General features: G+C 40.4%; 1 protein-coding gene across 3 annotated transcripts in view; it reads right to left on the minus strand.

The window, feature by feature from the left end:
* MCTP2 (multiple C2 and transmembrane domain containing 2) overlaps window positions 1-25,002 on the minus strand; it is a 196,693-nt gene that overhangs the window by 148,518 nt on the left and 23,173 nt on the right. The window contains exons 2-3 of one of the 3 annotated variants that reach the window (XM_072950716.1): window positions 24,105-24,189; window positions 3,730-4,264 (exon numbers count right to left, since the gene is read on the minus strand). The exons of 1 other annotated variant lie outside the window; for it this stretch is intronic. In XM_072950716.1, coding sequence (XP_072806817.1) covers window positions 3,730-4,197 — 468 coding nt within the window. In that variant the 5' untranslated portion in view covers window positions 4,198-4,264; window positions 24,105-24,189. The remainder of the gene's footprint in view (window positions 1-3,729; window positions 4,265-24,104; window positions 24,190-25,002) is intronic. One more of the 3 variants, XM_072950715.1, reaches the window with a different exon arrangement.

Raw genomic sequence — 25,002 nt, forward strand, 5'->3', positions numbered from 1 at the left:
AGAATCTCTTAAGGAAACAGATTTTTGTTTGTTCTGTTGACTGCTGTGTTCCTAGTGCCTTAGAGCAGATCAGCACATGGTAGGTACTCAACGGATGGGGAAGGAGGGAGGAAAAAAGGAGAAAGGGGTCAATTCCCACGAAGGGCCCCAGGACACGGCTTACAGGCCCGTCTTGCTGACACGATTTATGTTGAGTAATGATTTTTCAGGTAAGACAAAAATAGTGAAGACCAGGTAATTTAAGTGTAGAGAAAGTGGTGTACTTGTTTCATCTGCAAGTTGTAGCTTGTTTCCTCTCCTCTGTGGTTTGTCATTTTGTTTTTCTGTGGTCACTAGAGTTCCTGGAAATGCCCCAGAGGGTACTTCTCTAAACCACTCTCCTCATCCACATCAGCTTGCACCCAAGCCAGCTGTTCAAAACTCCAGCTGCTGGATAAGACGTTAGGGAAGGATGCTCCCCACTGTGGGGTTACATGGCTGGGGGCGGGGAGGGTGGCAGTCCTTCCACTCGGGATTCTTAGCTGTAAACCATGATGATAAGCCCATTAAAGCCACTATAACTATCCCTGCATTTAGAAGGGCACAGTGGACACGAAAAATAGATGTCTTTCTCTGATGATTAACTTTTCTCTAGATCACCTGCTCTTGAGTTCTCTCAAATTGTAGATATGCGTTTCTAAACCCCTGTTGTACCCAGAGTTTTGTGCACAGACTTTGGATTCAAACAGTCCTGCATTTAGATCCTGGCTCCAGCACTTGCTAGCTGGATTACATCAGGCAAGTCATTAAACTTCCTCGGCCTCGATTTCATGCTGAAAAGGTAACGACAAAATTAGTAACATCGGTAAACACAACCATACTCAGAGCAGTGCATCTTTGCTGGGCACTTGTGAACGAAGAACGTTTTATTTTTCTAGCCTCGGGGACAGGAACTTAAGCCACTGCGATCTACCCTCCACCTATCGGAGGCTTAACCTCACAACGCATCCTCTTCAAGCCTTTCCGACCACACACGCGGAGGGACCGCTCTCCGCATCTTCTGGTTCTCCAGCACCGACCACAGACTGCCCCGTAGAGTTCGTCATTTTTTCCAGTGCTGGGTCTAATCTCTATTCCATCATCAACTCTAGGGTGACTCTCTGTATTTTCTAAATACTTAACTGATTCTCTAAGGCAGGAGACATTACTTTGTAATATAACTACTACGGGGAATGGTAGCAGGAGAAGGAAGTAAGAAAAGACAGCCAGGCGAGAAGAAAAGAAGAAAAAATTAGCTGCTCTCCCTCTGTGTCTCCTTAACTTCAGCTGCTTCCTATTTGATCTGACATTTGTGAACTCCTTCAGAACTCACGGACCACGCAGGGCCCCCGTACCACCACCTTCTCCAACCAAATTGAATTTCTCATGGCCCCACTGCACTGAGCAGTGGCCCATGGCTTGAAGGTCAACTTCAGACACAACATGCATCAATACCCTTCACACGGGCAAGATCTGCGGAAAGGCAACGAGACTCCCCCAGTCACATCCATCCCCAAATTAATACCGCCTGGTGGAAAAGTTAAGCAAGGGAGGGGCTAACCTCTGTACCGAGTGTCAAACTAGATCCTTGGTCAGTGGGAGCAGCCCACCCAACACAGGGGGTGGGGGAGGGGGAGGGGTGTGGGGGTGGAACAGTGTACTTGACCACAAGTGATCTTTGTGCTCTGAGGAGTACAGCCTGGTCTCTCCACCCTCTGCAAACAGGTCACCAAGCAGACAGATGTCACTTAAGTGGCCATGGAAGGAAGAGTCCATCTCAGTCTCAGTCAGCTATTTTAAGGGCAGGAAAAGAACATAATCATTTGCTTCTCTTCGCTATTCTTAAAGGACTGTGTATTCCAGGCTTTCATGCATTTAAACTGGAAAAGAGAAGGTAACCACTATCCCCTGTCCATCTGTAAACCATTCATCCGTCATCATCGACCAGCGCTCAGCACAGCCCACCTCCGCCCACCCGCCACAGACATACATCGCGTCAGGAAACTCCGCAAGCCTCCGTTCCAGATAGAACACAATGCTCGCCACCCCTGGCTGGCCCCATCCACGCTTCAGGCCTGTGTTTGTCATATTTCCTCACCTGTCAATTCCTCCTTATCCTCTGTGCCAGCTTCAACACTGCCTCACACATGACACGCCCCTTGGTCCCCAAGTATGATCTTCCCCACCCACTAAGTTGCCAGGAGAAAAGGCTTGGATGTTCTGCACAGACAGCCCGGATGTCTGTTTGCCTCTTACACTACACTTGATGCTGGGCAAAGCTGTGTCTCAACAGACTGTAACTTGATGGCAGGGTTACATTCTTATCCATCTCTTATTTCCAATCAGAACCTTTATGGTGCCTGAGTTAGAGCAGGCATGAAATGCTTATAGTCAGTGAAACAGTTTAGCAGCACTAACTTAAAAAAAAAAACTTATTCTAATTTCAGTTTATTAGCCAACCAAAGCCAAGAAGCTCACTCCATTTTTTCTGGTCAGTTAATAAGTCACAAAAAGATAAAGATTAATGTTAGCCTATAATTTAACGTGTTATCTCCTTCATACAGAACTATAAATTAGGAACTGCGCTTAATAATTCACTTAATTTATATTTTGATTAGTGGAAATGCATTTTTCGAATTTACAAATAACTGTAAAAATCATAAAACTGTTACAAAAAGGATTTCATAAATGTTAATGGTTATGAAACAGTTAAGTCATTTAATGGTTAATGGTATCTTAACACAGTAATGCTTCCAAAAGAATTTGGCCTTCAAATATCCAAGATTCCATTCCCGAGTGAAATCCAGATACACTGCATAATTAATAGCTTTGGTTCTAAAAGTAAAGCCAAAAATCCTAGTTGAATAACCAGTTTTCTAGGCAATTCTAACACTAACCCAGAATACAGAAAAATTAAGCCATGACCTCAACACTGAAATCTACTTCAGTATCATTAATGGAAGAATTTTTTTTTAAAATGACTGATCATCCAAATCAGTTTGGTAACCTGGTGACTGAATTTAAATTAAATTCACGCTAGAAATATAAGAATTCTTTTTTTTATATTTGGTTGTTTTATTTTACTCAAATACTGAAGCTTTGCAAAATCCCTGAATCGTTAAGAATTTGTTTCCTTTAGCGTTTGGCTTTTTTTTTTTTTTAATTTTCCGAGAACGCACGTGAAGCTGCCTGCAGGTCAGTGGCACGCAGCAGTCACTCCTGCAGGCACACACTTGTGAAGCAGGAGGAAGTTCCAACTCTCTGGCAGCCAAAGGAAGACACACATGCACACATGCCTTAGGAATATGCACTTCTGTCTGTGAGAAGGATCAGGCGATGACAGAGAGAGAGACAGAAACAGACAAACACTTCAGCAAAAAGTTAGAGGAAAAGTTATGCTCTTAATTTCTCTGCCAGGAGATGGGAAAAAAAAACCTCATCCAATAGGGCTTTTAATGTCTTAAAGTGTTCTAGGAAGGTTATTTGTAATACTTTTAAAATACATAGAGGTCAACCCCAAACTAATGGAAACACTGTGTGCAATCAATATGACCTTAATTTAAATTCTTCTAAATGACATTGTCTCCATCCAAGCTAACCACAAAAGTGAATTCTGACCAAATATTCCAAGGGTACTGAATGCATCTAAAAAGCAGCAGCTGAAAAAAAAAAAAAAAAAAGAAACAGGAAAGAGCTCAGCCCTGGTCTCACCTCCGGCTCTCCCTGTGTGTTCTCTCCCAGGGGAGTTTTCTGGAGCAGATCAAAGATGCCGTTGCTGGAGGCCCTCCTGTCCTCAGTGACAGAGGCGTAGGTCTCCTCTGAGTCCATCTCCACCATGTGGAGGTGGCCGGCTTCTTCCTGGCCCCAATCCAACTCATCCTCAGACTGTTTCAAGGAGCTACTGCTGCTTTTGGGCAGGATCCCTGCAGTGGACAGGCTGCTGGGCACCGAGGTGTAGGATGACTGGGGCCCGGAGTAAGGCAGCCCCTCGGGGGCCAAGGCCTCGGCCTCCAGGAGGTCGGGGACAGACAGGCTGACACGGCGGTCCAGGTGATGCCTGGCCCTTAAGTCCAGTGGTTTGTTTGAGTTCTTTTTCACCTTCCTCTTGCTCAGGTTGATAAACAGAGGCTTGGTCCGCTGCTTCAATGAGCCCCAGACAGATGGTTTATCCAGATCCATGGCTGCCTGGAGAGCAAAGAAGTCACTCTGGGAAAGGGCGCGTCTTCACGGGAGACTTCAGTGATCCCTAGGAAACAGAGGACAAGGAGAAAGAACATGAAACTTCTCAGTGGAGTCAGGTCAGGGCACAGCAAAGTGGGGAAAAGGACTCACAAGTCTTACATGTCCCACTAAGGGATCAAGATTGAAGCATTTGTTTGGGAGAGTCTACAAACATCAGGAAAAGTATTATTAAGGAAATGAATTGCAAGTTTTTGTTTTTTGTTTTAACCAGAATAGTTACAGAAAAGCTAAAGCAATGAACAAAACTATGAGTTTCACACACACACACACACACACACATACACACACACACACAAAATGCTTCATAAGAAGAGTGCTTTTTGTGTCTGGCTTATTTCATTTAGCGTTAACATCCCTCTAGGTTCATCCATGTTGCTGCAAATGGCAGGATTTCCCTCTTTTCATGGCTAAATAATATCCCACTGTTCAAGCACAAATACTAGATTTCCTTCAGCCATTCATCCCTCAGTGGACACTGAGGGTTTTTTCCTATTTTGTCTACTGTGAACAATGCTGCCGGGAACAAGGAAGGCAGGTATCTCTTGCAGATACTGATCTCATTTCCTTTGGATACATACCCCAGAAACAGGATTGCCAGCTTAGTTCTAGTTTTTAATTTTTTAAGGAACCTCCATTCTGTTTTCCATAATAACTATACCAATTTCCGTAACAGCTATACCACCAACAAAGTGTGAGACTTCCCTATTCTCCACACCCTTGCCGACACGAGTCTCTTTGTCTTTTTTATTTTTATAGTCACCATGTATACTTGAACTTTGCTAAGAGAGTAGATCTCAGGTGTTCTCACCACATATACAAATAAAAAGGGCATATAACTATATGAGGTGATGGAGATATTAAGTAACTCGATTATGGTACTCCTTTCATAGCATATATGCATATTAAACTGACCACATTACATATCTTAAATATATCCAACATTTGTCAGTTAGCATAAACTTTGGGAGAATCATAAAAAGTAAAGAGAAAAAAGGAAGACTTTTTTCTTATTTCCTCTCCAGAAAAAGCAGAGCAAAAGACACTTATTAGAAAAGCAATCGCATTTTTTAAGCAAGATGTTTAAGGGAGTGCCTTTCTCTGCCTCTAAACCCAGAGTCGGCAAACAGTTTCTGCACGAAGCCAGTCAGTAAATATTGTAGACTTCGAGAGCCAGGTGGTGGTTTAAACTACTCAGCTTTGTTGTTGTGACAGCAAGGAACATAGACAAGACCTAAATGAAAGAGTGTGACTGTGTTCCAAACAAAAAACTTTATATACAAAAATGAGCAGCAGATTGTAGTTTGCCAATCCTGCTTGAAACGTAACCTTCCTTTCCAGAGTGAAATGTGCATTTTGAAGGACAAATACATGTTCGTATCAGCCAGGATCCCATCCACTATCTTTAAAATTCACATCAAAATAAAAGTGACTAGAGAGAAAAGCATTTATCAAAGGGAGAGATCTGTCCTTATTCCAATACACCAGATCAGAAGAATTGGCAAAAGGTGTACCGTGGGAATCTTAAGGAAAGCAACCTTCAGAGTTTCAGCTTGAGAATAAAAGACTGAGAGAAAATCTTTCCCACAAAGAGCTGGCTGTGAGAGACATAGGAATGTTTCACAAATAAATAAGAATCATTACGGTAAATGCTATGCAGGAAAGGGGGTAATTTAAGACGTAACAGGGTAGACCATTAGGAATCAGATTGCAATCAAAGTTGAAGAACCGCTCTTACTCTATGTGTCGAGTGCCTCACAGTAAATCTTCCCACTATGGAAAAGCACAGGGTGGTCCAGTCACTCTAAGCCGGCCTTGTCCTTACATTGCCGCAAGTAATTGAGGGCAAAAAAGGCCAACAGCACAACAAGAAAACCATTTTCTAAAATCAGAGGCTCCATGCACTTGTACGCAGCCCAGGATATTCAGTCAATGGGAAGTCACTGCCTCTTGAAGGTCAGGACTCTGTGACTTCACAGTCCATGCCTGGTGACCACCAGCATCCCAGGATGGACCTGGGATCTTCCATAGGCAAAGCAGAGATGAAGACCTTGGGTTCTAGAGACAGATCCCCACAGGCTGGAATTCTGCTTCGTTACATTCTACTTAGATGTACTCTCACGTTAAGCCTCGATTTCCTCACCTGTCCGATGGGGTTGATATTACCTAGTTTACCGACAAAATGAGATACAGCGTTAAGTTAAAGTGTCTGAATGTCTGATGCAGAGAAAGTGGTCAAGAAAAGCTATTTTTTGTAATTATTGATAATGCTATCATAATCCCAAATTCTGCTATCTTACTCAGGTTACCTAACAGCCCTGTGTCTCCTTATTATTTCTATTTCACACGTAAGTTTAACCGTAACTACCTCATAGGGGTCTTGTGAACATTGAATGAATTTGTCCATTAATAGGTGCTTAGAACAGAATAGGTGCTTATTCACACAGAATAAATGTTTAATACAATATTAGCTGGTTTTAAAATTATTATTAATTCATATATTTCATATTGGGTCATTCTGGCTTTAAAAATATAAAATATTTTACAATTCTTTGTTGCTTTAAAAAATGTAATTCTAAACATAAACTTGTATTTCATATTAGCAGGACGCAAATACATTATTCAATTATAACTTGTAAGTATGCTCAAAGGGATTATTTCTAAATTCATTTAGAAATATTTTAGTCAAGGTGCATTTAATGGATTGTTATATAAATGTCTATTAGATCTAGTTAGTTGACAGGTTAGTTCTTTTACATTCTTGCTGATTTTCTGTCTACTACTTGTGTTACTTAGAGAGGAGTGTTGGGTTTTTTTCAACTGTAAGTATGAATTAATCTATTTCTCCTTTTAGTTACGTCAGCTTTTGCTTCTGTGTTTTGAAGGGCTCTTGCTATTTGTACACGTTTACAACCATTTTGTCTTCTTGATATTTAAATACAATCTGACAATCTCCATCTTTTAGTTGGTTTGTTTAGACCATTTACACTTAAAGTAATAATGGATACGTTTGTATTTGGGTCTAGCATTTTACTGTTTCCTATTTGTTTCCTCTGCTATTTGTTCTTCTGTTTCCCCTGTCGTACATTGTTTAGGGTTATTTAAACATTTAGTATTCCATCTTAATATATTAATTGTGATTTTTGACTATATCTCTTTCTGTATACTTTTAGTGGTTGACCTAGGGGTTACAGCATGCAGTTAATCTTTTACCCTCCACTTAGAATCAATAATCCAGCACTCCAATTGTAAAAGAGAAACCAAACCACATGCATTTGTTTTCTATTGCTGCTCTCATAAAAAACCACAATCTTAGTGCCTTAATAAATTCGTTATTTTTCAATTCTGGAGGTCAGGAGTCCAATACACATCTCAGGAGGCTAAAATCAAGGTATCCATGAGGCTGCATAATGTCCTGGAAGCTGGAAAGTCTGTCTCTTGGTCAGTCCAGACCCAAAAGCTCCCATTTTCTTGCTGGCTGTCAGCTGAGGGCCTTTTGCAATTTCTAGAGGCTGCCCACACGCCTTGGCCCTCTTCTCCAGCTTTAAAGCTAGAGATAGTCAGAAAAGTCCTTCTCAACACTGCATCTCTGATCCCCTCCTCCACTTTCCTCTTCCACTTTCAAGGACTCACGTGATACGATTGGGTCTACCAGGACGATAAAGGATACTCTTTCCATCTCAAGGTTTATAGTCAAAGTCACATCTACAAGGGTCTTTTTTGCAATTTATTGTAACATATTCACAGGCCTTGGGGATTCGAATATGGATATTTGTGGGGGGCAGGGAGATCATTTTGCCTTCCATACCACCATACAGGTTTCCTCATCCTCCCCCCTTATAAGCTGTCTTATATATTACATCTAAACACACTGAAAATTCCCATCAGACAATGTTTTACTTTGATTTCAGTGATAAACCATTTTTTTTTATAATTCAAGAAGAGAAAAGTCTGTTATATTTATCATTTCCTCCATTCTTAATATTCCAAATTTCATTCTGGTATTGTTTGCCATTCGTCTAAGGAATTTCCTTTGCTAGTAATATTATAGCATGTCTGCTGACTCCAAATTCTCTTGGTTTTCCCTCATCTGAGCATATCTTCATTTCACTTTTAAGGACGTTTCCACTGGATATTAGGTTTTGCACTTTTATTCCAGCACTTTAAAAACAATGTGATATTTCTTTCTGCCCTCCATGATTTGATGAGAAATCTTAATCATTTGAATCACTGTTCTCTTATAGGTAAGGTATCACTTCTCTCTTACTGTTTTCAAGATTTTTGTCTTTGTCTTTAGTTTTCAGCAGTTTTGATATTGCTGAGTGTATATTTCTTTGGATTTATCTTGTTTGGAATTAGCTTAGTTTCTGGAATTTACAGCTTTATTTCTTTTGCCAAACTTGGAAAGTTTTCAGCTATTATTTCTTGGAATATTTTTCAGCCACAATCTTTCTTCTTTCCTTCTGGGCCTCCAAGCATGCAGACATTATGCCTCTTTTGTTATATTCCAATAGTTCTAGGGTCTCTTCAATATTTTTCAATCTTTTTCCTTTCTGGATAATTTATATTGATTTATTTTTCAAGTCTGCTTAATCTTTCTTCTGTCATCTCCATTCTGTTATGGAATCCACATAGTGAGGTGTGTTTGGGTTGTTTTGGGTTTTTTTGTGTGTTTCTGTTTTTTTCTGGTAGGGGGAATGGACAAGAAAGAGAGGCTACTGTATTTTTTTAATTCTAAAATTTCCACTTAGTTCTGCTTCATATTTCCTATTTCTTTACTAATAGTTCCTATTCTAAATTTTATTTCAGGATTCAAGATGATTCATTTGAGTATTTTCATAATAGTTGTTTTAAACTCATCTTTTCATTGTCATCTGTTAATTGTCTTTTCCTATGATTTGAGATGTTTGTAGTTCTTCATATGTCAATATGGACTGTATCCTGAACATCTTCAATGTTTTATTAAAAAATCCTGTGCCTTATTTAAATCTACGGTAAATGTTGATATTACTGTTTTATCATGCAGTTGATTTGGTTAGCTTCTGGTCATTAATTCCAACCCATCTTCTGTGGACTGTGGTTCCAACTTCAGTTCCATTTTCAAAAGCTATGCAGAGCCATTCAGATCTGCACTGGGTGTGCACCACTTGGAGATCAGTCTGGGATTCGGGTGAAATTCTATTTACTAATTCCATCCTCAAAGCCCTTGGTATGCTAACCAAGTATCAGATCCAAGCACGTGCAGATACTGGTCAATCCAGGAGTTCACAAACAGCTTCACGGGATAATTTCCCGACCCCCTCCTTCTCAGCTGTGTCCTCTGACACTTGCTAGGTATCCTGAAACTCTCCTTTTCACTCCTCCAATCAGCAACAATCCACTTCTATGATGGCACCAGAGTAGTGGGAGGATCAAGAGAAATTAAAAGAAAAAAAAAAGCTAGCAAGCAATGGTTTAGCCCTGCCTCTCAGAACTACAGCTTTGCCAAATAGAAAGGATGTACCCCTAACTCATTGTTTTGGCTACTGCAGTTTCCCATTGCCAGCTGTTTTTGCTACTGCCTGCCACAAGATTGCTGGGAAGTGGGGCATGACAAAACCAAGAAAAAGGAGATGAAAAAGATGGGAGATTTTCTCCCTTCTCTCTGAGCTTTAGGGCTTCCCGTTTCTGCTCCTTGAGCCAGAACTAGAAATGTCTCTTGAATCTCTGTGTCCCAATACTGACTTCTTGATTTTGGCCTGCACTGAATTCAAGCTGGGGGATTAGCAAAGAAAAAAACTGTAAGCACATCTCTACTTCAGTGGTATTTCGGTCTAGTATTCTCCCCTGATCCACATGCTGATATTTACTTTTCAGAGACCTCAATTAGCTTCACCAGGCATTTTATGCAGGTTTCACTTCACTATTCATAGGGAAAATAAAAGGTTGGAGTGGTTTTATTAAATTTTACCTGGAATCAGAACTCTTTCAATAAGTTTTGCAAAAGCATGGTGACCAATTTCCCCAAGCGTACAAGTATAGTATGAAGTGAACAGTACTGCAAATATATAAACATAAAAGATATGTGTCTAGGAAAGAAAAAAATCATAGCTCTCAAGGCTGTACATAAAGCCAATACACTGTTGGACTGTTGGTCTCTTTGATGCTTGGAAATGTCATCCCTCCAATCAGCAATGCATTCTTCAGAATAATGGCAACTTGAAGAAAGAATAAATCTAAGGTTTGAAGAAAAGACTGGTGAGATAAATCCAACTATATCGAGTTTTCTTCATCTCAAAGGATATGTAAAAACAAACTTAAACATACTTGTTCCATTTCCTACGATGACATAAGTTCATAGGTTATTGTCATCAACACCCAAAGGGGCTACAAGTTAAAATACAATCCACACTCTGCAAACCTTCAGCACTAGAAGCAGAATCTATTTGCAAAACAAGATGCCTATGCTACCCTACCTGCTAAACTTCAGTTTTCATTTATTGAACAAAAATAAGCAGTCTGCTTTTTCAAACCACTGAAGGCAGGACAAGGTATTTACAGGAAACAACCCCAAGCCCAAGAGCCTAATGGAAGTTGCAATTATTATGGTTTTAACCCAGACATCCTCCCCAGCTGGCTGCTAGCAACTGGCCAAATGGAAAAAAAGAACCAAACCTTTTAAACGTCAGCTCAAAAGTTCCTGATGGAACCTGGACCACAACCACTATCTAAATGAGAAACACAAGGAAGGAAAGAGGCTCTGAGAATGACAACGGCATGCATTATCATTGCGTGCATTAGAGTTACTCAATAGCACCGACTCCAATTGTGCTTCTCAAAGTTCTCCTTTACTGTAAATGGGCTGAACGGGGCTTCTTTTCACAATCTGAGTATCAGTTCAAAGGACAGAGCAGCAAGTAGTTATTATGAGTCAGAATGCGTCATTACTGAGGTATCTTCTCGGTTAACCATCAAGATAAAAAGGAAATTTCCTATCACATTCTGTTAAAACAGGGGGAGAAAAAAAGAAAAATCTAAACTAACTTCAATAAAAGTAAAAATCTGAGGGCATACATTTACCTTGTGGGGAAAGATAAATGTAAATGAAGTTCAGGTATTCTGACAGGACGGGCTTAATCTGTACACCTGGGTATATTTAATTGTGCTTGTAGCAGAAATATTCGCCCCCCCCCCCACCTTATCTAAAGGAGAGTGTCCTTCATTAGTCATTCTCACATTTGTATAATATTCCATTGTCAGAAGATACTATGATTTATTACTTTTCCTGCAGACAGATACTTAAGATGCTTACTACATTTTACTACGACAAACAGAATTAAACAGAGCTTTAAAGAAGGCTCTTAGATGTGTCTTCTGATGCCTATGGCAGTTCCTCCCCGAGTTTTTCAATCAGCCAGGGACTGCCCCATTAGAAGTGATTCGAAGTGTCTGAGGAATGTTTGGCTGTCTGAATGACTATGGTAGGGGGCGTAACTCACACACAGAGGGCGTGAATCAGAGACATGAATGATGCCCCAGAAGAAAGACCTACCCCGCCCCAATTACCAGTAAGGTCCCATTGAGAAACACCGTATCTCAGAGTTGAGTTGTTGGTTTGTAGGCTGTGGGTTATATGTGTCCAATGAGGTATAGCCAAATCGTTCTTCAAAGAAGGTATTGTTAATACACCCAACATCAGCCAACACGTTCTTGTGCAACATATTTGCAAGTACCTAGTATTGCATGATTTTTTTGATATTTGCCAATCTGAACCTGTGAAAGAGGATCCATTATTTTTGGCGGGATGAACAGTTTTGGAGTGTTTTCTTACTTATCTGAAACAGTACTTTAAACATGCTAATTAAGATTCTTTCTTAGTGTGTTTTGTTGTAAATCTTTTCACCCAATATCTAGTTTATTTTTTTTTTAATTTTATATTAAGGTGCCAAGATTCACATGTATAAAAACTTTTGGTGACCTGAATTTATAAACATTTCTCACATGTTGTGTTTTTGTGTGCGGCACACATCTGGTGGGTACAGTTTAAAACTCTCAAGGTCACAGATACATTTGCATATATTTTCTTGGAAAAGCTCTAAAGTTTTGCTTTTTACAATCTTACTCTATCCTGCATTGTTTGCGTATGGTCTGAGGTGAGGATGACATTTTATATTCTAACCATATGGATAATCAAACTTCAAAGCATCTTTTACTGATAAGACCTACCTTAACTCCCAGTGACTTACAAGTCCACCTCCATACTAAGACTGAGAAACAGCAATGACGTTGAGTTGACAGGACATAATAAAGGGGATGAGAGAGAGAAGACTTTAGGATTCAGTTCAGTCCAATTAAAGGGTATTAGGGCCATTCACTCCAAAGTCCAGATTTTGAAGGGATACCCTGAGCTCAGTCTTGGCTTCTTTGGGTTTGAGCAGTTTGGCTGAAGAAGCCAAGGTGGCATCTGGGCACATGACTGTGGAGCTGAGAGAAAGCTCAGGTCTAGAAATAGACTTTGGAGAGACTGGCATTCAGGCGGTAAATGGGAGTGTGGGGGATGAAGGCGATTTCCAAGAAGAGTACCAAATGGAAAAAAATGGGATGAGCCTTAAGGAACCTCTGCACTTAACAGTCTATTAGAGCAGGATGAACTTGCAGAGGAGACTATAAAGATATAGCCAGAGAAGGGAACAAATAGTGTCCTGTCACCTTAAGGCAAACAGAACCTAAAACTAAGGAAGGGTGTTTCACAGAGGAAGTGGTCGAGAGCATCACCGCTGCCCGCAGGCTAGTTTACATCAGTCCTGAAAGCGTCCGCGTGGTGCCGTGGAGATAACTGGTAGTCTTGGTATGAGCTGTGCTGGTGGCATGAGGGGGAGGGCTCCCAAGAGGGTAAGAGAGGAAGAGATGGAGGCAGCAGGTTAACTGACTTTCACAAAACTGGGCTGAAGTAGAGAAGTGTAAGTCATGGTGAGGAGACATGATCATAGTTAGAGGTAAATAAATGTTATGCCCACGCTGAAGGCACAGGTTTCCCTGGCTACGGTGCTCAGTAAATGTCTACTTGGTGACGGAATTGCTTCCCATCACAGAAACGCACGCATGCGCGTGCACGCGCGCACACACACACAGACACACACTGATTCCCTTATTGGAATATTTCTTATTTGCCACCCAGCTATAGACTCCAGTTTTGAAAATCAAGCACCGTACAACGAATAACTTCATTAAAACAACACTCACTCAGTATAAGAGAAAGTAATCTGCTTTTTCACATAATTGAATTTAATGGCCCCCTTAAACCACACACAGGGATCTCTTATCCAGTAACTATGTTTGAAAACAACTGACAAACTTCTAATGTCCTGTCTGACATTATTATCACATTCACAAGTTTCCTCGTCTAGGAATTATCTGCAGAAACAGAATACCCTGACAGAGGGATGGTATGGGGGGAGATATCAATTTCCAGTAAAAATCATACCCCGCCTGGGTAAACTGCGCATTGCAGAAGCTATTTTAGGATATCAAATATGTCTGAAGGCTTAGCCTAAAGACAAACAACAATTTAGAACGAAGGACACCTTTTATATATCTTCTTACGCCATTTCTGGCAAGAAACAGAGCCGGTTTAACAACTTGTGTGTATCTGTAAGCCACCAAATCAATACAAATTTTCCAGAATAAAGAACAAAACCTTTCAGAGATGCAGTTGGAACTGTCAAAACCAAGAAGGAAATTTTACCTGCAAATGTCTATCTTGTAAATAAGGATCTCACAGAGTTTATCATCATTCCCCTAATCGCAGAACATCAAGCCAGCATTTTCTCTTATAAAATTACCTTTCAAAGCATTTCCTTAGTCCACACCAATATCAACAGAAGCAACAAATACCTACTGTCTAGCCAAGGGACAACTACATGTCCACCAAGCAGACAAGGAAACTCAGTAATTCTAACGTGCTATAGACAACGCTGTTGGTGATGTCTAGAGATGCGCAACCAATTTCAAAACACGTACTCAAAGGTGATCACATCGTTCTGCCCTTAGAGGAGTCTCTGACAAAAATGAAAGTACCATGCTTTTCTCAATTAGAAAAAGAAGAATCACAGAGTGGGGCAAGTGGAGAGTAGAGAAATCCAACTCCTACACAACCTGGTGTCTGCTCTCTCTTACAATGTTTCTCAAAACCATTTCGATGGGGAGATTCCCATACATGGCTGATTCCATCATCTGAGTTAGGAACTATTTAACTGGTAGAAAGCATAACTTTATTATACACACACAGCATATGCACACTACTGAACATTACCAGCCAATCCTAACTTTCCCTTTACTGGTTATATTACAGCATGTCTGCTGACTCCAAATTCTCTTGGTTTTCCCTCATCTGAGAATATCTTCATTTCATTTTTAAGGATGTTTCCACTGGATACTGGGTTCTGCACTTTTAGCCCAGTACTTTAAAAACAATGTGACATTTCTTTCCGCCCTGCATCATTTGCGATGAGAAATCTCAGTTATCTGAATCACTGTTCTCCTACAGGTAAGGTGTCGCTTTTCTCTTACAGCACCCAAAGTTACTACTGAGACATCAGTTTTCATTAAATCCTTCTAAGGCAGTCACTGAAAAGATTTGACCCAAGACACTCAGAGCGGTGGGGATAAATCTGTATTATTACCTAAGATATTAATTACGCTTCTAACTGAATTTGTCAGTGCTTGAAACTGGCAGAACTTGAAACCAAGCCCAACCAGGCCTAACTGCTTCAAGAGGAGATATTTCAATGGGGACTTCCAAAGTTGCACTTGATCCTACACGAAGAAGACGTTGTAGTGAAGCTGGAGCAATTCAAAGGTCCCGATACTAGGGCAGGAGGATGGAGGGTATTACAGCTCAGTGGCAGAGTGTGTGTCTAGCATGAGCAAGGTCCTGGGTTCAATCCCCAGAGCCTCCATTAAAGATAAATAAATAAAAACCTAATTACCTTCCCCCATACAAAATAAATAAATAATTTTAAAATTAAATTAAAAATTTAAAAAAAGTCCTGATAGCTTAAACAATAATTTCAATCACAGGCTTCTGTCAACTGATCCCCAACCCAGAACTGAAAATCTGGCAAGCATGCTTCTCTTAAGTCCTAAAAGAATACCAGTAACATCTTACAGACAAAAATATTAAAAATTAGAGTCTTTTAAGAATAGTAATAATTATTTCAAGACAGATTATACTCTCTTATCTCCTACCAGTCAATCCTTATAGAACGCTACCTGAGTGCCTACTGGTTGGTCCTCATCAGAATGCCACAAAACCTGCCCGCAAGCGCAATGAGATCTAACAGTTAAGAGTTCAGCAGGGAGCAAAGTCGGGTGGAATACATACCACGAATCTGCAGAAATAGAACCGGGGACAGTAATTCACGAAGGGCTGATCCTACAGTCTATACAAAGGGAACCAGTGAAGGGAAAAGGTAATGTGGGAAACTTCCTCAAGAAAAAGAGAAGTGATGACAGCATATTAAAGAATTAAAGAGAGAAAAATGAACATAGGACTATGTCCATACCATTATACTCAAAACTAAACCAACCATCTTCTAGAATGACCAAAACAAACAAGTAAGCAAATGCAAAAAAAAAAAAAAATGACAACACAAAGTGCTGGTGAGGATGCTGTGTAGCTGGAGCGCTGGCATGCCGCTGGCAGGAAGGCAAATTGGTAATCAAACACTTCGGAGGCAACATCAAACGATCACACCTCATGCTGCGGGCCGTGGGCTTTATTTTCCTTTTTACAGGAGGTCCAGCGGGAATTGTATTAGCCCGCTCATCCCCGGGTGTTGTCCCTGACGACACCTATCCTGTAGCAGAGCACCTCCACCAGTGTTTGCCATTAGAGGAGGCTTTGTGCATCGATTCTCACTATTCTCTGGTTACACACTAACATGAGCAAAAAACTCATTTTGTAATCATATTTGTGGGTGTAAATATAACCTGCTTTTCACAGCACTTCTGTGGCCTTTCTGGAGCACTGTGCCGATATTCCAACTCCCCTGACACGTACACAACGTGAAATACTGTTTCATCCACGGGCTCATTTATTTCATTAACAGCGGTAACACTAATAGTTTCTATAGGATGGACGCATTCACGTCAACACGAGAGGTCTCAACAGAAGCGCTCACTGCCACCAACTCGGGGTGGTTTGCTAGTTTCCCATGCAAGTAAACATACACTTCCCACATGGCTCAACAATCCCCTTTACAAGTATTTACTCAAGAGAAACTGAAACAGATATCCATACAATGACCGGTACATGCATTTATGGAAATTTTACTCCAAGTCATCAAAACCCTAAAACAAGCCCACTCTTCATGAACTAGTGAATGGACTTTAAAGATATGGTACATCCATGCAACTGAATGCCACTCAGCAGTAAAAAGGAACGAACTTTTTTATGGCTACTGACATAAAAGTATGTATTAAGTGAAAGAAGCCAAACACAAAAGGCTTTATTTACACTGTGTGATACCATCCCTTATGACACTCTTAAAAAGGGGAAACTATATGAACAGAAATAAGATCAGTGGTTGCTGGGGAAATGGGGGGGAAATTAACTACAAAAGGGGACAAGGGAACTTTAGGAGGTGATGAGAAACAGTCTATATCATGATTGTGGTGGTAGTTACATGGCTGTCTATCTCTCTCAGACTCAGACCATTATTTACCTAAAAAGGGTAAACTTTGGTCTATGTAAATCATACCTCAATAGAACTGATCATAAAAAAAAAAAAAAAAACTGAACCAACTGGATTTTAAACAAGCTACAAAGCAGTTCTTCAAAACAAACAGAAATGATGTAATTCACCTGAGTCCTTCCTGGTCCCCGCCAGTCCTGCTGCTGCAAAGAGTCAGATGTCACAAGGCCACTCTTCCAATCTTACAAATCCCTTAGCACCACCAGCAGCCTCTCCAGCACTGTATTTCAAAAATGCCCCCCGTTGTTCTGAACAAAGTAACACATTTGCCTATTTCATTTTCTAGTTTAGCCCTTTCATTCCTTCCCTTTGATAAGTTAATACTGGTAAGATAGGTGGGTCTGACCCAAATGCCAGATGCCAGAAGAGAGAGTCTTACCTCTCAACGAAACATCATTTTTATTGGCCCTGTGCCAGGACTGCCTGACCCCATGCCTTCCCCCTCCTCCTCTGCTCCCCACACTTGGTCTCCAAAGTCAAGTGTGAGGTCCTTTGTGTGGGCAGGGATTAAATCACAGAACTTCTATGTATAGGTATCTTTATTGTAAAATTGAGAAGAATTAACCATTGCTAAAAGTTAACACACAGATTGGTTCACTCATTTGACAATACTTATTGAGCCAAGAACTTGTGCCAAGAATCGGCCAGAGGGCGGCCAGTGCCACAATGAACCAAACTGAGTCCCTGAACTCAGAGAACATGCGGCCTGAAGGAGGAGACAGATAAGAAATTACAATAATAAACCGAAAAGGATACACACGCGACTTCCCTAGGGAAAGGCGCTAATAAAGCCAGGAAAGGGAAGACAATGTGGTCCCCATGACTAAGCCACGGATCAGCCAATCACAAGCCATTCTGAGCTGCTCTGAGGGAAAACTGGAAATTTCACACCACAGAGACCATTCTCAGATCTGTGTGCTGCATATTTAGAGGCTGGGGGGGGGGGTGCGGGTGTGTGTACCCACACGCCTGCTAAAGAGATTTAAAGATGTTAATCAAGTTTTACAAAAAAATCCTTACAAAGAAACCATGGACTTAGGAGAATGCTGATAACAAAACACAGGCAGAAGTATTAAAGAATGGTAATTATAACTCCTAAAATGAGTTTCTTTTTAACCAAACAAGTGATAAAACACACTAAGGATACCATGTTTAATCACATTGCTCCTAGTAACAATGAGTATTTAGTTCTCAAAACATTGGGTGAGAGTGAAGTGTTTTATATTTACAATAGGTTTTAAAATGTTTGTATACTGCTAATTCCATCTCCATCTCATCCTTTCTCTTTTAAAATTCTTTATGAAAGCAAAATTTACATAACAGAAAGTTTACCTATTTAAAGTGCATGACTGAATACTAATATTTACTGAATTTTCCAAGTTACGCAACCATCTCTACAATCTACTTTTTGAATAGTCATCCTTCCCTTTCAACATCTTTTTAATGCAAATTATAATTATAATATATATATATTAGTATTGAACTCTGTATATGCTATCTGCAGGTAAACAAATGCATACACAGGGATCTGTGTTTTAAAATATTTACTAATCAAGGGGCATCAGCCAGAAGCATGGCGACTATGGCTTTAGGGCCCCAGCGACAGTGTCCCCCAAGTCCACATGACCCCTTACACAAGCCGCACTGGACTCAGTTCCTTAATCTGCCTCCTACGCCTTCACTATCTTTACAGAACACCCAATGCCTTTTTCAGCGCTAGAGCTGCATGTCTGTGATCCATGATAACATCAGGGGAAGAGCAGACACAGGGCTCTTGTAGAGACAAGTGTTTTGGCAACCACATCATCAGAAGCAGGGATTCCTCAGCACAGCTCCTGTCTCAAGGCTAGACCCGGAGATCTTAAAATCAATGAGATAAGATGATACCCCGCCTCCAAGATTCCAAGATGCAGGAGAGACTCACATGCATACACATATTACAAGTCAGTGTAACCGGCCTCTGAAATATCAAGGTGTCTTATGATGAACCAAGAAATAAATTACTCTGTTCCAGAAATAATTGTGTGCTTCCTAAATAATTACTTTTATGTGAAAGATTATGAGAATCAAGAATTTCTTTTTTAGAAGTGGGCAGAACTCAGGGCCAAATTGAATTTCCCTCTCCCCAACCTAATAGTTTGCCCTAACATCCCCTGAGCATCACCTTTCCACACTTCAGTACATTTCACATTAATTCCTCTCCTTAAATTATTTGTTTTTGTTGGTGGTACATAATCAAACCCTTAAGAAGAATTAAAAGGAAGTTGGGTATGGATAACTGAGTGGATTAATAGCTTTCCTAGGGCGGCTTAGGTGTCAACTCCTGTCTTAAATATTTGACATACCTTAAATATACATTCTTTCAGCGGAGGATATAGCTTGAGTGGTAGAGTGCATGCTTAGCATGCATGAGGTCCTGGGTTCAATCCCCAGTACTTTCTCTAAGAATACATAAGCAAACCTAATTACCTCCCCTTATCAAAAAATTTTTAAAAACACATACACATTCTTTCAACAATTACTTACACAATGAGGTAGGCAATGTTACCGCATACATCTTCTACAGAAGAAAAGAATGTGCAAAGATGTGGAGCAGTCTGCCGGACGGCAGGCAGACAGTCGATGATAAGAGCCAGAATTTGAACCCAGGACACTGGAACTCACAGCTGACTTTCTGTTTTAATTGAAGTATAGTTGATTTACAATGTTACGTTAGTTTCTGATGTACAGCACTGTGATTCAGTTATACATATATATATATTTTTTTCATAATAAGTTATTACAAGCTATTAAATACAATTCCTTGTGCTAAACACTAGGACCTTGTTTATCTATTTTGTATATAGTTTGGATCTGCAGCCTACTTTTTTTTTTTTGATGAATGTGATACAATTTATTTTAAACTCTTTTCATTTTTAGTATTTTTTATTGAAGTATACTCAGTTTATAATGTGTCAATTTCTGGTGTACAGCACAATACTTCAGTCATATAGGAACATACATATTATTCACTTTCATATTTTTTAACCATAAATTACCACAAGATATTGAATATAGTTCCCTGTGCTGTACAGTATAAACTTGTTTATCTATTTTATATATAGTAGCTAGTATCTGCAAATCTCAAACTCCAAATTTATTCCTTCCCACCCCTTCCCCTCACTAACCATAAGTTTGTTTTCTATGTCTCTGAGTCTGTTTCTGTTTTGTAAATAAGTTTGTCTTTTTTTTTTTAAGATTCCACATATAAGTAGTATCATATGGCATTTTTCTTTCTCTTTCTGGCTTACTTCACTTAGAATGACATTCTCCAGGTCCATGTTGCTGCAAATTTAATTACTTTATTACTTTTAATGGCTGAGTATTCCAGTATTCCACTGGACAGAGTCTACTTTCTTAATCACCACACTCTAATGTCTCCCAGCTCAGAGAACAGGACAGGATAGATAAACTAACTGCAGAGGATCAAAGAGAATTCACTGGTGCAAGCGGAAGCAGGGACCATGACCGAGAAGAAGCGAGAAACATCTAAGAGGTCTCAGGTGTTAGCCCCAGCTCGAGAATCCAGTCCTTCCAGGTAAAAGAGCTGGGATCTACTCACATCTACCAGGTCCAGATCTCAGGAAGGAACCGTTTAACTGCTCAACTGGTGATGCAAGGCATACACATGGCCTCAACATTACTTCATTCTAACTAAGCTGATCCCCTGCATTCAGGAATTCTGTAGTTGTGAATTCACCTACTAAAATGTATCTGTAGTCCCAGCAGGACTTTCCAGGTCATTCATGGACACATACAGGCTGGCAAAAAAATCTGAGATGCCCAACGCACGTGTTCCCAGTTGAGGTCAAACGAGGCAACATTCTTCCTTCTGGTCTCAGATCTCTTAGCACAAACAAGTAACCTTTTGGAGGACTACTGAGTGCCACTTTTTCCCATTTTTTGCTTTTTGTTGGTAACCGTGCTGTTTATAACGGCCCCCAGGCACAGGGCTGCAGTGACGCCTAGCATCCCTCAGTCCAGGAAGGCTGTGTTGTGCCTTGCGGAGAAAATACCTGTGGTAGATAAGGTTTGTTCAGGCATGAGTTACAGGGCTGCTGGTTGTGAGTTCAGTGTCAATGAGTCAATAATATCTACTAAATAAGGCATCTTTAAACAGAAACACACATAAAACAAGGTTGTATATCAACAGGGTGATGAAATGGGACCAGAGGCTGGCAGGAACCTACCCCTGTATTTCCCTTACGAGCAATGGCTCATTATTCACTAATCCAGTGACCACGATGGCATTCTAAACCGTAACAACAGTGAATAATGAGAAGCAACTCTGTGTCTCTTTTGACAGCCATTTCGTCCAGTCTGTATTCGGCCAAACACCCAAGCGCATCACGCGTCCTGCCCCACTTAATAAACAGAGTTATGGCCACAAAGATTGAACTCAAGAGTCTATTATACTATAAAGAAGAAATAAGAATCCGGTTTTTTTTTCCACAGAGGAGTTATATGCCCGATTTATTTTGCAGCTAAAATAATATAACAACAAACCTTTTAAAATACAATTTGAGAAGCAGTAAATATTTTAAATGCATACTAAATGGAACACATAAACACTGCAGCTATGACTTTCATAAATCTTGCAGTCATTGCTGAATTTGCTTTCACAATTAAAGTTAAAATTAACAGTGAGTTTATAGACCTCTGATCATGATAAATGATACTAGGCCAATCCCAGTCATCCACCCAAAGAAACAGTTCATATTATAAGTTGCTATAAGAAAGATTATAGAACACACACACACATTCACACTGCACAAATTAAAACTGCACTCTTTAATAAACAATTCTTAGCAAAGGAGGCTCACCTAGCAAATACTACATATATTAAAGGGTACCAAGTAATCATGTCTTGATAATTACATAACAAGACTATTACAAAGTTTCACTTGTTGGTACTTAGTAACACTAAAATATTTTATGTGACTTCAACTAAAGTTCTCTAAGTATAATTTACTTTTTTATCTTTTAAAATAAACTAAATTATTCTGAATAAAAGAATATAGTAGATTATACTGCTCAAATGAGATGTATGACAATAATTAGAGGGGAAGGAAATCAATCATTAACTTATTGATTTCCCAGAAGTAATTATTTGTCTAGTTAGATTGATTGACATATACAAGAAATTATGTTTTTCAAAAGCCCTGAAAAAAGTATCTTTTCCTAATTGACAAAGTTATATAACCTCACACGGATCACAGTCTTAAATGGGATGTTCCCTCCAAAGTTATGCATAAGCACTGTTTACAATAGCTAAGACATGGAAGCAACCTAAATGTCCATCAACAGATGGCTGGATAAAGAAGTTATGGTGTGTGTGTGTGTGTATACACACACACACACACACACACACACACACACACACACACACACAATGGAATACTATTCAGCCATAAAAAAGAAGGAAAATGCCATTTGCAGCAACATGGATGGACCTGGAGATGGTCATACTAAGTGAAGTAAGTCAGAAAGAGACAAATACCATATGACATCACTTATATGTGGAATCTTGAAAAAACTGATACAAATGAACTTACTTACAAAACAGAAACAGACTCACAGACATAGAAAACAAACTTACGGTTACCAAGGGGAAAAAGAATGGGGAGGGATAAACTGGAAATCCAGGATTTGCAGATACTAACTATTATATAAAAAATAAACAACAAGGTCCTACTGTATATAGCACAGGGAACTATGTTCAGTATCTTGTAATAGTCTATAATGAGAAAGATTGTGAAAAGGAATATATATATGTATAACTGAATCACTATGCTGTACACTAGAAATTAACATAACATTGTAAGCCAACTATACATCAATTAAAAAAAAATGTTATGCCTAATGGGAAACATATTTATCACTAGTTTTTAGCTATGGCATGAATTCATTCCAAAAGGACATAAGTACCAGTCAAGCAGGGATTTTATTTAATAGCCTATTATATGGTTAGAAAAACTGTTTCTTTTATTAGCATGATCTAACTAATATTATCTATGTCCATTAATAGACACACTATTTGGAATATCAAAAGAATCAACTTCAGATGCCTGGATTTCACAAGCCCAGACCTCAGTGCAAGTATCTCATGGGGCAGGGGGTGGGGTTGGGGAACCAAACAACAACAGTTACTGAGCTTGTACTGTGTTCCTGGAACTCAGTTACAGGTCACAAACGTAATTAATATAATACTCAGAAAAGTCCTGCAGGGATTGTGAGTAATCATTAAAATCTCTCCTTTATAGATTAACGTGCCCTGAGTCAACAGTTGGCTTTTGGTGGCGGCTGTCACTAAAACCGGCAGCTGCCTAGCTCAGGGCTCATGTGCTTTCTACTCTGCCAGGCTGTTTTACTCATCAGGTAATAAAGAAGTCAACTAAATTACCTTTTTGAAATTGGAATGAAATAAAGGGTCTTCTCTGAGCCTCTGACTCTTTTTCCCAAGCCTCTCTCCTCTGTAATCTCTCTTCTACACCACCAGAGCCACGGTCTTACCAAAAGAGAGACGGAATCCCTTGTCATGGTTCCTGCCCTGCTTGTAGGAAGAAGTTCAGAGTCTTTAACGTGGCATTTGTAACCTCACTGACTATCAGGCTACAACCTGTATGCCCGGCCAGTCCCCCTGCGGTGAGAGGTGAGAGAAGCTGAGGCCAGCAAACAGAGGAGGCCTGGGACAGTCCGGCCAGTCAACGAGGGCAACCCGCTATAATCAAGAGATGATGAGGTGATGCCCACAGCTGACAGCAGGAAAGCTGAGCGGGTCTTTTCTCAGGGGGCAGACACAGCCCCAGGAAGGAATGGCAGGGGGATGGTAGAGCATTCTCGAACAGAAGACACCACACTGGAGGGAGCCCTGGGGGATTCTGAGATGGAGAGGAATTTTGAATAGACTTATTATCTCCACTGAGATGCTCAGTGACCAGAATCCCTAGGAAGGGATGACTGAGGTCCTATGTGTAGAGAAAACACAGATGAGGAGGGTAGAAGCTGGACGGACGGAAGGTGAACAGGGGCAGAGTCTTTTCATATGTTCCTGAGATAAAGCAAATGACTTACCTGGTAACTAGCCAAAGGGGGGATGGAGAGGTTGAGAAAGATGAGGAACAGTGAGGTCAGGGGCTCTTCACCAAATGTATGGAATCTGGAAAGGACAATTGTCGGCAGTGAGGAGGGCATTACAGAGCATAAGAGTTAGACCAGAATCATCTACTGTTCCCACCGATCACAGTGAGGTAGAAATGACAATCCTGGCTCAAGTGGCCAGATCAGGGCAGGTAAGCTCTTTTCCGTGGCAGAGATTGGAGTAAGCCTTGACAAGTCATCATGACCCCCTAAAAGCCAGTATCCTTTACAACACGGTCTTGCAGTAGAAAACTGAACAAGGCGATTTAGACTTCAAAGGAGCAATGGCAGCACAGTTCCACATGCCCTTCTATGAAAGTCTTGGGCCAGGTCTGACTCAGAATACGGCATTTAACATTTTAGAAAGTGCTGTATATTAAACCACAGCCTGGACGGTACTGGAGCCAGCATCGTCACCAAGCACACCAAGATTCACACTAAATGAGATAAAGAGACCAAATAGCTTCCAAAGAGTTCAGGTCAGAATTTGCTACCAAATAAGATTAAAAAAAAAAAAAAGAAAATTTCCATTGGCAGAAGTTTTTGAAATCTGAAATTTCAGAGAAGAGATTTACGAAGCAGCAGTAGCAGCTGCAAGAACAGAACAGCACGAGAAACAGAGGTGGACCGTGAACTTCCGCTTTCTGGCCCCGCGCCACACCCGGCACCTTCCACACTACAAGGTCATGAAGAATGAAGAGTCCAGTGCGTGTCTTTCAGGACCTGTCCTAGATTCCTTTCCTTCCAAGCCTCCCTGTGCAGAGTCCGGGCACCTTTGGCATGGTGCGTTTTTATTGAGATCCTGCAAACCCACAAGGTGCTCTCGGCCGGG

This window comes from Vicugna pacos, chromosome 27, assembly GCF_048564905.1.
Source record: "Vicugna pacos chromosome 27, VicPac4, whole genome shotgun sequence".
NCBI classification, from domain to species: domain Eukaryota; kingdom Metazoa; phylum Chordata; class Mammalia; order Artiodactyla; family Camelidae; genus Vicugna; species Vicugna pacos.